At 25.7% G+C, this 14,834-nt stretch overlaps 1 protein-coding gene across 1 annotated transcript; it reads left to right on the top strand.

Moving 5' to 3' along the window:
- The first annotated feature begins 2,376 nt into the window (after positions 1–2,376).
- On the top strand, positions 2,377–3,558 carry LOC124924915 (F-box/kelch-repeat protein At3g23880-like). Its single transcript, XM_047464898.1, has one exon. It carries the CDS (start codon positions 2,377–2,379, stop codon positions 3,556–3,558), a length of 1,182 nt encoding a protein of 393 aa, XP_047320854.1.
- Positions 3,559–14,834: the final 11,276 nt, after the last annotated feature.

Below are 14,834 nucleotides of genomic sequence, written 5' to 3'. Positions count from 1 at the left end.
TTCCTATAAATCATATCTAATTAAATTATGTTCAAAGACATTATATATGTCTAATTAAGTTATTTTTCAAAATATTGTCTTATGATCTAAAAATTACCTTCTCCTCGGCCTTGGCTTCAGCCTTGGCCTTGCTCATCGCTTTCCAGTCATTCAACTTGTTTTTCAAGGCTTGCATTTTTTGTTTTCTCTATAATTTGGATTTGTTTATCAATCTATCTTTTTTTGAACAAGGAAGAAGACAAGTGAAGATGGTGACTATAATAGTGTGTCTTTTTAATCCTTCATACAAAATGTCTTTAAAAAATAATTTTACTCCTAAATGTGTTACATTTTCTTAATTGTTATAAATATGGATTTTTCTTTCTTATTTTTGAACTTGTAAACTGAATATATATAAGGGTGTTTCATATTTTTAGTACCTCCATTCTCTTTTTATTTTTACAATTTTATTATTATTATTATTATTAATTTCTTAAGATATAGTATAGCGAAAGTTCCTTAAATTGCATAAGTATAAAATAATTATTAGAAATATTAAGTCAGTCAAAAAAATATGTATGATCTATGGCTTAGTACCAAATTTGAAAAGGCCAAAATAGTTTTTGGGACTTAGAATTTGAGTTATTTGCTTGATTTAGTGCTCAAAATTTAAATTTTTGAATTTGAGGATTGAATTTTCAAATGTACAAATGTGATCTTGAGGACTTGCATTTTGATCTTGTTGATAAAAAGTCTTAATTTGAGAAATATGATTATAATTTGAGTAGACTTTCTGCACTGATAATTTCTGATTCAAACATAAGTGGTAAAAATGAGTTGTAACAGCTACAAGTGTTATGTACAGAGGAATAGTTTGAAAATTTTCATTCCTATAGATATTTGTATGATTGTTTTGTCAATAATTAATGTTTTGCTTATTGTAAATTGTAGGCTAGACTTGAGAAAAAATATGACAATCTTTTTTTATCTTATTTTGGGGCTAAATTTATCTCACGAAGACTTCAAGATAGGTAGACAGAGACGATCATATAGTGTCAAAATTAAGTTTTTACCATGTCACTTAGTGTGCATTGGACTAATATGACATGAAATTTCATTTTATCTTCTTACAAAATATCTAAACTTGTACCCAAAATATGATCTTGTTTTTAAAAGTGTTAATTTGACAAATATGATTAGAAATTGTGATAGAGAATTTCTTGGACCCAAAAGCTTATATCAAAGAGAAATGAATCATATGAATCTTATCATAATAAACAAAGAGACACAATCTCATAACTTAAAGCTAGTTTACATTTTAACTTATCTATAATTGAATTACACAAAGAAAATGATCAACTTATTTTGAGTTTGGTCAAGATTTCTTGAGCTCAGCTAGGTGTAAGTCTTTCTTTTATTCATGAATAATATCATCAATAAGCTACATAAACTTTGTGTTTTATTTAGATCGTTTTGGCTTCTAATTCTCGATCATTGATGAAAAAAACTATTATCCTGCAAATAATGATGGATGATGTGTTTTTTTTTTATCGTATAAAGTATTGCTGGCTTAATACTCTCCGTAATTGAGTTAAGAAGAGAAAGAAGATGATAATACATTTTTTCCTTTTAATCTTTCAGACAAAATGCCTTTGAAAACCATGATTACTTTTGCTAAATATGTTATAGTTTTCTTTATTGTTATAACGGATAAAAAAATATTTTTTATTTTTGGATAACTTGTAAACTGAATATATAGGAGTGTTTTCTATTTTCTCCATTTTTTTTTTATCTTACTAACATAATGATTCATGAAAATGTATTTTTATATATAAACAATTTTATGATTTCTTCCTTTTTAATTGTGGAATAATATTATGTCATGTTTATAAACAATTCAAAACATAATTATGTCATGTTTTCTATTTTATGATTGTATACAATTTACTTTAAAAAATCAATTTATATATAAAAATTAAGAATTAAAAATATTATTTATTTTATTAATTATAATATATATTAAACATTTTAATTTTATTTTTTTGTGTTTAAAATTAACTTAACCATGAGTTCCCTCTAACTTAAATATAATAATTTAAATAAAAAATAATGAACAGTTTTTTCAACATCTCAAATAAAAAAAGTAGTGTTGAGTCTCATGATGATTTAACCTAAAATTCCATACGAATGGTCTTTTTACTACATGAAAAATTATATCCCAAACCCTAAATTGCGCAACCGTTTATATATTTAGTAAAAAAAATGTTTTATTCGATTAAACATCACATTTTGTCAACGTTTGTCAGTGTTTGATCAGTTGAATTGTATACTTTAAGTGGGATACGGAGTCCCCTAAATCAATCTGTGCACTCTGAATCGATCGCCGCAACTCTATCCATGGACGTCCAGACCGATCCTATGAATCGAGAGAAAAAGCGGGGAAATTTTATTCAAACAAGTTCTTCTTCCGCCGCCGCCGCCGATTTAGTCACCCTCGTTAGGTCCCTGCCTCCAGAAATTATTACAGAAATTTTAAGTAGACTTCCAGTCAAATCACTTCTCCGATGCAGGTGCGTCTCCATATCTTGGAATGCTTTGATTGTTGATCCCATATTCGTGAAGAAGCATCTCAAAGCTTCCCAGAATGAAGAACAACTTCTTATCAGATATTCTCAATGGGTTCGTACTAGTGATGTGAAATCCGTTTACATCTCAGATGTTCTGAATGAAGAATTTCCAACTGCACTTTCATTACATTTTCCAAAGAAATACTCAAAATCTGATATATGGATCATTGGCTCATGTAATGGGCTAGTTTGTGTAGTTATTGATCAAGCTAAGATACTTTTATGGAATCCATCAACTAGGGAATCCAAGAAACTTCCCAGTTGCGGCTATAAAGAGCGTGCAAGTCGGTTTATTGCATATGGGTTTGGCTATGATGAACGTAATTCCGACTACAAGGTGATCGTTATTAACTGTAAATCAACAAATTTCACTGGCCCTTTCTCAACTCAAATAAAGATTTACGGGTTGAAGAATGGTTCATGGAGGAAGGTTAAGAATTACCCTCAATTCTGTCCGTTGGGTGATATGGGAATGTTTGTGAATGGAACACTTCACTGGGGAGCAAGTATTGATACAGGGATCAATAGTTATCAGAGTATCCTTACTTTCGATATGTCCGAAGAAACCTTTTCTGAAATATCACAACCCTGTTTTGGGGAATCGGTTTTGGATTCTGTGATATGGGTTTTAAATGGATGCCTCTGTATGCTAATTAACTATCATGATGAGAGGAAATTTGACTTATGGATAATGAAAGATTATGGAAAAACTGAATCTTGGACTAAGTTGTTTTCATTACCCTTTCCAGAGGGTCGAATGAATTTTCAGTTTACACCATTGTATATTACCAAGAAAAATGAAATCCTTATGTTGTTTGGAAAACAATTGGTGCTGTTTCATGTGGAGAGTAAAGTGATCACAATTTCTTATCCTGGCCTTAAAAATGAACACAAACGTTGCCTTGAAGCTCTCACTTATACGGAGAGCCTAGCCTCGCCTTTTCCTGAATGATGCCATCAACAATAGATCAGATTATTGATGAAATGGTAAAATATTACTTTTATTTAGATTCTTTGTTATTTAATTCATTCAGTTTAACAAAAAGTAGTGTTTTAATTACTTAATTCATATAATTTGTATGGTCTTGAGAAAAATGAATTTTTATTTGAAGTTTAGATGATTCCGGGATTTTATATGTTGTATATTTGCAGGGAGAGTAGAATATGTATTAATCTGGATTAAAATTTACTATTCAACCTATTGTAACAAAAGTGATTAAAATGGGTTGTTATAGTTTTAGAAATATTATGGACAAATAGACAAAGGAAATGTTTGGAATTTCTCACCCTAGATTGATATTTGTACAATTGTTTTTTTAATAAACTGTCAATTGTATGCTAGACTTTAGCAAAAAGATGACAATCTTTTTATCTTATTTTTGGATTAAATTTATCTCATGAAGGCTTCAAGATAGGTAGATATAGGCCCATATATTGTGAAACTTAAGTTTCTTCCATGGTTACTTAGTGTGCATTGGACTTATATGACTTGAGGTTTCATGTCATATTATTACAAATTATCAAGTTGTACTGCATTTTGATCTTGTTGATACGATTATCTTGTTTTTGGGTTAAATTTATCTCATGAAGGCTTCAAGATAGATAGACATAGACTCATATTATATTTATATTGTGAAAGTTAAGTTTCTTCTATAGTTACTTAGTGTGCATTGGACTAATATGACTTGAGGTTTCATGTCATCTTATTACAAATTATCAAGTTGTAGTGCATTTTGATCTTGTTGATACGATAATGTTATAATTTTCATAGAGAATTTCTTGGAATGAAAAAATTATATTAAAGAAATATGAATCATGTGGATCTTATCACCAACAAAGAGATATTATTTCAAGATCTCATAACTTAAATCTAGTTTATAGTTTAACTTATCTATAATTGAATTAACATGTCATCTTTTGCTTGACTAGGTGTAAGTCTTTCTTTTATTCATTTTTTTTGTTCATGAATATTGTGTTTGATCAATTATTTACATAAATTATATGTTTTATTTAGATCATATTTGGTTTCTACTTATCTATCATTGATGAAAAAACTATTAACCTGCAAGTAATTTCTTTTTTCTTTGATTGCAGAGAAGTTAATGTTGTGGTCGAATAGTCTTTGTAGTTGAATGAAGAAGACAAGGGAAGATGATGAGGATAATATTATTTTTCTTTTTAATCTTTCATACATTTCTTTATTGTTATAACTTTCAATTTTATTTTACTCAACTGGTAAACTGAAGTGTTTTCAATTTTCAATAAGGTTCTCCTTATCTTACTATCACAATGATTCGAACTGATTATTATATACATTTTTATTATTTTCTTATTTTTAATTTTTTAAGGTATAGTAACAAAAATTTCTTCAAATATTATATATGTATACAGATTTTTTTTTAATAATTATTTCATATTAATTTAGTAAAAAAATATGTATGATCTATGTCTTACAACCAATTTTGAAAATACGATAAAAGCGTCTTAGAATTTGAATTATTTGTTTGGTTTAAGGCTTAAAATTTTAATTTTACAACTTGAAGCTTGAATTTTCAAAATTTATACAAATATGACCTTGAGACTTGCATTTTGATCTTTTTGCTTGGAATGTTAATTTTACAAATATAATATAATTTGAGTAGGAAATTTCTTACATTGAAAATTTTATATTAGAGGGAATAGAATAATTAATGTGAATCTTAAAAGCTTTGTCCTTCCATTTTTTATATATATATATATACTCATAATCATTTATGCATTTTAATTTAAAGTATTTTTTAATGAAAATTAAACTTGTTATATTTATTTTATATATTATTTGCATCACTTTAATTATTTTAATTATTTTTCTCTTATATAAATATTAATAAATTGAAATCATTTTCTCTTATATAAATACTAATAAATTGAAATCTTAATCATCAAATAACACTGATAAAACAATATAAATTTAAATTTAATTCTTTTAGTTTATAAATAATTATTACTTTTCTATTGAAACATTTTATTTTTTACTTTGCCAAAAAAATAAAATTATTGTACAAAAATATTTATTAACCAAATCTTTCAAGAAATTGTCTACAAAATTGTCAAAAAGTTATTGATTTTACAACTTTTCACTTACAAAGTTTCATTTATTCAAATTTTATTTTTTTATTAAAAAATATAAATAATATCACTTTCACTTTCATTTAATTATAATGTATGTATTCAAAATTAAAAACATCTATAATCTAGATCCACTAAATACCATATAATAACTAATATAATTTAGGCGTGTCTCGGTGAGACGAACTATGCCGAGTCCCCAATTTTGAACATTAAAGTTAATAAATATTATTATATTATTTAACTAACTAAATTATATTATAATTTATTTTTATTAGTTATATAAAAAAAATTAATTTCTTAAGGTTGAAAATTAGCAAAACTTTATAATCATAACCTCCTTCCTAACTTAAATATAACAATTTAAATAAAAAATAAAGAACAACTTTTTTGAATAGTGCCCCCAAATAAACCCATAAAAGGACATTGAGTGAAACGATATCCTTTTTCATAAAGAGATGGTTCATAAACACTTATAAAAAAAAATTAGGGCAAAAAATGAGTCAAGGTTAACTAATCAAATACAATAAAAAAAGTTATAAAATGTATTGGATTAAAATTTACTCGTACACGACATAGTTAAAATAAGTTGTTAGAGTCTTACAAGTGTTACGGGAAAATAGGCAAAAGGAAGAGTTTGAAATTTCTCACCCATAGATACTTGTATAATTCTTTTTTCAATAATTAATGTTTTGCATACTGTCAATTGTATGCTAGACTTGAGTAAAAAGATGACAGATTTTGTTATCTTGTTCTTAGGTAGACATGGACTTATATATTGTCAAAGTTAAGTTTCTTCCATGATCACTTAGTGTGCATTGGACTAATATAATTTGAAGTTTCATGTCATCTTCTTACAAAATATAAGTGTATTGCATATTAATCTTGTTGCTAGGAATATTAATTTGGAAAATATGATTAGAATTTGATAAAAAAAAAATTTGATTAAAAAGTTTATATTAAAGAAATTTGAATAATGTGGATCTTACCTCCATAAACAAAGAGATGTCATCTCAATATCTCAGAACTTGAAACTAGTTTACAATTAACTTATCTATAATTGAATTAACATTGTATCTTTGAGCATGACCAAGTATAAGTTTTTCTTTTATTCATGAATAGTGTGGGATCAATAAACTGCATAAACCTATATTTTATCTGAATCATATTTGGCTTCTACTTCTTTATCATTGATAAAAAAAAACTATTAACGTAATGATGGATGCTTTCTTTTTCTCCTTTATATGGTAGAGGAGTTAGTGTTACAGTTCGAATAGTTTATCTAGTTGAAGGAATAAGACAATTGAAGATGATAATATAAAACATTTTTTTTAATTATAATATAAAACATTTTTTTTAATTTTGTAGTGTTTAAAATTAGCTTGACCATAAGTTCCATGAAACTTAAATAAAACAATTTAAATAAAAAATAAAGAACATTTTTTTCAACAAAATTTCAAATTTTGGGACTACACGTAACAATTTACTTATTATTATTTTTATATATAATTAAGTATTTTATAATTAGTTAATTTTAATAAATTATATATTTTAATATAAAATTAATTAAAAAATAATAATAAATAGATAACACTATAAAAAATTATAGTTACAAAATTAATTAATTTAAATAAATAAATAAATAATAACTTAATTTTTTAATTTCTAAATATAAATTTGTTTTTATAAAAGTAAAATCGTTTAGAATCGTAAAATCAAAATTATTTATAAACTCGTAAAATCTTAATATCGTAAATTTAAAATCGTAAGAGTTTACCTATTAAGAGTTTACTTAAAATTAGACTCGTTAACCTAATGTGAAATCTTAAGATTTTAAGAGCCAAATCAAGATTTTAACCGCCATGAATGATATGTATGACATCACTTTACATAAAAATTATGGCTTATAAAAAAATAAAAACTTAAAAAGAAGAGTGCAAACTAGCCATTAGAGACGGACCCAGAATTTATAATTGGGTGGGCTTAAAAAAAATAGGATAGGCTTAAAAAATAACGAGAAAATTTTAGATTAAACGAGTTTATAAAAGTAAGTTTTACAAAAAAAAACAATAATTATATAAAAAAAACAATGCATTATATTAATCTTTTAAAGAAATTAACGTGCGATGTCACATATTTACCATAAAAAATACAAAATAATTTTTATTTTTATTTTTTTCGGGTGATATAAATCTGTCATTATTAGCAACTTTTAGACAAAAAAAAAATTATTACTAAAAATAATAGTCTCAAACTCCCAACAACTAGAGCGGCCAAACGGCCAAACCCATGGCGGGGAGGGCCTACCCACCAAAACCCATCGTTTGAAGGGTCGACGGCGGGCCGGCCCAACATCCCGGCGGGCTAAAAATCTCCAACCCAACCCAAGGTGGGTTGCGGGTTAAGCGGGCAAGCCCGCGGGTTGTCTCTCTACAAATAAAAATAAATAAAAATTATTAATAGTTTTAGAAAACAAGAGTTCGAACGAATATGATCAAATAGTCATAATACAAACCAAACAAGAGTCTTGTTTATCCTTATACATTAATTGACCAAATAGTTCAACAAAGTAACAAAAATTTGAAAAATTCATAAAATAGAAATTTCAGTAAAGTCAACATATTTGAAATAATTTTTGAGTATATTTTTCTATTTTAATACATATAAATTAGCTGAATAAATAATTTAAATTAGCAGGAATAAATAAATTTTGAATATATTTTTCAATTTTAATACAAACAAATTAGCGGGATATATAATATTTCAATATAACTTTCTAATTTCATACAAAGTAATTAGCGGGATAAATAATTTTTTTAATATATTTTCTATTTTAATACAAATAAATTATCCGGATAAATAATTTTAGAATATAATTTTCTATTTTAATATAAAGTAATTTAGCGGAATAAATAAATTTTGAAAATATTTTTCTTTTTTAATACAAATAAATTTAGATAAATAATTTTTGAATATATTTTTCTATTTTAATACATATAAATTAGCAAATTAGCTGAATAAATAATTTTGAATATATTTTTCTATTTTAATACAAATAAATTAGGGGATAAATAATTTTGAATATATTTTTCTATTTTAATACAAATAAATTAACGGATAAATAATTTTTTGAATATATTTTTCTCTTTTAATACAAATAAATTAACGGATAAATAATTTTGAATATATTTTTCTATTTTAATACAAATAAATTAACGGATAAATAATTTTTTGAATATATTTTTCTATTTTAATACCATTAAATTAGTGGATAAATATTTTTGAATATATTTTCTATTTTAATATAAATAAATTAGCTGTATAAATAATTTTTGAATATATACATTTTTTATTTAAATATAAATAAATTTGCGGGAATAAATAAATTTTGAATATATTTTTTTATTTTAATACAAATAAATTAGCGGGATATATAATATTTCAATATAATTTTCTAATTTAATACAAAATAATTAGCGGGATAAATAATTTTTTAATATATTTTTTATTTTAATACAAATAAATTAGCGGGATAAATAATTTTAGAATATATTTTCTATTTTAATATAAAGTAATTTAGTGGAATAAATAAATTTTGAAAATATTTTTCTTTTTTAATACAAATAAATTAATGGGATAGATAATTTTTTAATACATTTTTTTTTTCTTTATATTTTTAGATAAATAATTTTTGAATATATTTTTCTATTTTAATACATATAAATTAATATAAATTAGTTGAATAAATAATTTTGAATATATTTTTCTATTTTAATACAAATAAATTAGGGGATAAATAATTTTGAATATATTTTTCTATTTTAATACAAATAAATTAACGGAATAAATAATTTTTTGAATATATTTTTCTATTTTAATACAATTAAATTAGTGGATAAATATTTTTGAATATATTTTCTATTTTAATATAAATAAATTAGCTGTATAAATAATTTTTGAATATATATATTTTTTATTTAAATATAAATAAATTAGCGGAAATAAATAAATTTTGAATATATTTTTAATTTTAATACAAAATAAATTAGCGGGATATATAAAATTTAATACAAATAATTAGCTGGATAAATAATTTTTAAATATTTTTGTATTTTAATATAAATAAATTAGAGGGATAAATAAGTTTTGAAAATATTTTTTATTTTAATACAAATAGATTAGCGGGATAGATAATTTTTTAATATATTTTCTATTTTAATATAAATAAATTAGGGGATAAATAATTTTAGAATATAATTTTCTATTTTTATATAAATAATTTAGCGGGATAAATAAGTTTTGAAAATATTTTTCTATTTTAATACAAATAAATTAGCGGGATAAATAAGTTTTGAATATATTTTCTATTTTAATACAAATAAATTAGTGGGATAAATAATTTTAGAATATAATTTTCTATTTTAATATAAAGTAATTTAGCGGGATAAATAAGTTTTGAAAATATTTTTCTTTTTTAATACAAATAAATTAGATAATTTTTTAATATATTTTCTATTTTAATACAAATAGATTAGCGGGATAAATAATTTTAGAATATAATTTTCTATTTTAATATAAATAATTTAGCGGGATAAATAATTTGTAAATCAAATAATTTTCTATTTTAATATAAATAATTTAGCGGGATAAATAATTTGTAAATCAAACAAGGCATTATAACTACTACAACAACTAGTATTTAAGAAAAACTAAGGCACTTGAATCTTCACTCTCTATCCTCTCTGGGTCTTTTACGAAAGTTTATCATCTTTCTCCTCCGATTGATTGGTACGCTTTGTTCTTCAATTTTTTTTTTTTTTTCTAATCGTAATCTTATTTCTTCGTATTCTCTAAATTGCCATGTTTTTTTCATTTGTTTACTCATCAGTTTCAATTTGCATTTTAGACTAGTCACGTTGATTTGATTAACTGCGTGCTGTCTCAAAAAAAGTTCATACGAAATGAATCTCTTCTAGTCACTTGAACTCTTTTAAGATTTCACTCCGCCTCTGGGTTTGTTGTTATTTCATTTTGTTGTTACCCTCACATACATCAATTATAATGACCCACGTGATTTTTTTGCAGAAAAAAATAGTTCAAAGAAAAGGTAATGGCACCAAACTCAAGGACTGCAAGAGCACTTGGGGCAATGAAGGATTTGGGTATCCCTGAGGATAAAACAAAACCAGTATTAAAAAGACTCCTACAAATCTATAAAAGAAAATGGGAGTTTATTGAGCAAGAAAACTATAGAGCCCTGGCTGATTGTATATTTGATGAAGATGCAGAGCAGGTCACTCCTGAAACCAATGATGTATGTTTATGTTTCTCATGTTTTGTTAAGATATTAATCTCCATAAGTTACTGAAAACTTGTGCCTTTATTTTATTTATGGTTAACATGTTATTATTTTAAATGTGAAGGAATCTGATGAGACTGGTCAAAGACCATTGAAGAAACTATGTACACAACATTCAGACAATTCTAAAGTCTCGGCCAATGAAAATCGTATATATTGGACAAGAAGCAGAGGAAAACAAGCGTCCAATACATTTCAGAAAGGTGCGTCTAACAGAAGTAAACTAGTTTTCATAAGGGTAACATCACCTGATTAAGTTTGTACTATAGCAGGCTACAGGAGCAATAGCAATGGCAATGACAAGGGAAAGGGAAAGGTAGTTCTTACTAATGATGAAGATGAAGCTGGGCTGACAGAAATTGAAGAAGCCACCGATGGCAGGGTCCAAATGATTCTTCCAGTTTCTGTGATTCATTCAGGTGCATTTAATGAGATCTCATTGTTTAGACTGCTCACACTTATTTGCCCTTTCGTGACATTAAAACTGTGCTTGTGTAGTTATAATTTATTGATATTTTTTTTATGAAGATGGGGACATTTCAAACCTAAGTCCCCCAATGTCTCAGAGTATCGAAGATGCCCAAGTTCTCGGAAAGCTTGATAAAGTTTCCATCAACGAAAAACTAACGGCAGATCTTGTATTTTGTGAAGAACTGGATCCAATGTAAAGTTCCCTCAAAATATCTATTTTTTAAAATTTTGTAATACCAAATAAAGTAATGTAGGTTCTTAATATGTTTTTTTTAGGGAAAAACTTTACGTCGGCCCAAATTCCAGTTTATCACGTCAAGCTTTTAGAACACTACAAGAAAATGTTGAAGTTGACAGTGAAGTAGTTGATGTTTGGGCCAATATTTTAAACATCAATTTTACAAGACAGCCAAGACATGAAACACGAAAATTTTGTTTCACAACAATGTCCTATGTAAGTAATTATAATGGCTCTATTTTATGTTTTATGCTAAATGTTCATTTGATTGATATTTAGAATTTATTTGTAGGTGATGCAACAATATGATCTTAGTTTATTTAATAGGATACTCGATGCCGAAATGACTCAGTTTAACATATCAAGAGAATTTCTCGATTCTACTGACCTTGTAAGTAAAAATTTTAAATAACGAATTTAGTTTATGTTTTATGCACTGATAATCAATAACTCTGTTTTTTCAGATATTTCTTCCGGTAATCCGCAACGAACATTTTTATATTATTTGTATAAATATGATTAAACAGAAAATAGAAATAATTGACAACAGGCCACTTCCACGTGGTATTAAGTACATGGATAAGTATACTAATATAAGTCAGCATATAGATCTATTTGTTAGATTTTTAGCTGAAATAGGTTCTCCCTTAGCTGTTCTAGTCAAGAAATTCAAAATAAATGTCGTGAAAATGCCGTGGCAAGATGCTTCAAACAACACATGTTGTGGAGTCTATTGTATGAGGCATCTGGAAACATATACCGGTGATGCCACAAAATGGGAATGTGACATCACTCTCGAAAATGTAAGTATAAAACATATTATTTATTGTCACTTCTTTATTGATATTCTTATATATTTTTATTTTTATTTTGAAGGCTTCAGAAGCACTAAGTACTCTACGGATAAAATACATTCATAGGATTCTAAACTCGGAGTTGAACAGTAAAAGAAAAAATATATTTAAATTATCTAAAGATTTGTATCATGATTATTCATGATTATGTATCAACAAAATATTATGTTATTATAATTTAGTCTTATATTTATTAAATTATTAATTGTATATAGTTTTATTATTCAATCAATTTTATATTAACAAAATATGATGTTATTAAATTTCTGTCTTGTTAATTTTAAATTATAAAAAAAATGGATGATAGTAATATTATTTATAGGCTATACAATTACTATAATTAAATAATTAAATAAATGAATGATGAATAATCATTATTGAGTCATAATTAACATCTAACAACCTATTTAAAAAGCAAAAAAGAAAAAGCTTTTTTTTATTAATTAATACTATCTTCAAACTAATGATTTACATGAGTGTGAATCATTTTACATGAAGGTGTAAATTATTGTAAACACGATAATTGTTGTACTAACGCTCTCGTGTAAAATGTGAATTACACGAGAATAATTGTACATCGATCTCGTGTAAAACGCACATTACACGAGAGTTGTTGTATAGAGCTCTCGTGTAAAGCGTGCATTACACGATACCTGTAAAACGTTCTCGTGTAAAACGTGCATTACAGTATAATTGTTGTATAAAAGAGTTTCCCGCTCGCACAATTCCCATTTCATCTTGCACTGTCTCTCTCTACGCTCGGTCGTGTCTCTTTGATTTTTCTTCTTCTTTTCCGTTTGATCACGGGTTCTTTTCCTTCCGTTAACCTATGATCCTCGACTGAAGCTCTTTTAAAGAGAAAATAATACGTTTAATCACAATCGTTTCGGTTTTTTTTCTCATTTCAATGTTCTTTTGAAGTTTTAGATTTTATTTCTTATTTCTTTTGAAGCTTTACGTTTATCTCTCATTTCATAATTAATAATCACATAAACAAATCATTGTGTTCGATGAAGAAATCGAAAGATAAAAATGGGAGGTAATTTTCAAACTGTATTTATGTACCATTGATAAACAAAACTGAAATTCAAAAAATTGTATTGTAGTTTAAAATTGTATTTATGTAAAACGTTTCACACCTTTGTTTATGTAAATCTTTTAACACTTTCTTCTATTTATTTGATTTCATTTGTAGTGTTCAAGTAAAAAATACATGAGTAGGAGTAATTAAGCAAACCTTCTACATCAAATAAGCATTACACGCCCTTGGAAATACTAGCAACAACAGCTCATGAAGAGTCTATTGTGCATCCTCTTAATAAAGAAAGTTTTCAACAAAGAAAACTCCAATATTTAAGACCCGAACCTCTTCAATGGGCATTCACAATCTCGTTCAAAAATTATTCGAAAAACAAAAAGATGCAGTGAGGGCCATTGGATTTGATTCCCTTCTTTCATTGGGCGTATAAAATTTTTAGTTCAATTCTCCCAAAGCATTATGAGACTCTTCAACTCTAGAAGGAGAGTCATCCTTTAGAATAGTGAAGAAGATGTACAGATTGAAGATGGCAACTTTGTGGATGATAACTAGATTTGGGTGGATAAGAAAAACCTATTACAAAATAAAAACAAACAAAATATCATGAAATCTACACTCTTCGTAAATGAAAGAGGTGTGCTCACTAAAGGGCCAAGGAAGCTTTTTTATATGTTGTATATTTGCAGGAGTGAGTAGAATATGTATTATTATGTGAACTAATCAAATCCAATAAAAAAAGTTATAAAATGTATTGGATTAAAATTTACTTGTAAGGAAAATAGACAAAAGGAAGAGTTTGAAATTTCTTACCCTTAGATAGATATTGTATAATTCTTTTTTCAATAATTAATGTTTTTCATATTGTCAATTATATGCTAGACTTGAACAAAAAGATGATAGTCTTTTTTATCTTGTTATTGGGCTAAATTTATCTCATGAAGATTTCAAGACAGGTAGACATAGACTCACATATTGTCAAAGTTAAGTTTCTTCCATGATCACTTAGTGTGCATTGGACTAATATAATTTGAAGTTGCATGTCATCTTCTTACAATAGATAAGTGTATTGCATTTTAATCTTCTTGCTAGGATTGTTAATATGGAAAATATGATTATAATTTGATAGAGAATTTTTTGATTAAAAAGTTTATATTAAAGA

Source organism: Impatiens glandulifera, chromosome 2, assembly GCF_907164915.1.
Source record: "Impatiens glandulifera chromosome 2, dImpGla2.1, whole genome shotgun sequence".
Classification (NCBI taxonomy): domain Eukaryota; kingdom Viridiplantae; phylum Streptophyta; class Magnoliopsida; order Ericales; family Balsaminaceae; genus Impatiens; species Impatiens glandulifera.
Note: the sequence above shows the minus strand (reverse complement) of the source record. Positions and strands in the feature narration are given on the sequence as shown.

What these genes read in the sequence shown, in the direction of transcription:
- LOC124924915 (XM_047464898.1), top strand. Translation starts at nt 2,377, where the DNA reads ATGGACGTCCAGACCGATCCTATGAATCGAGAGAAAAAGCGGGGAAAT.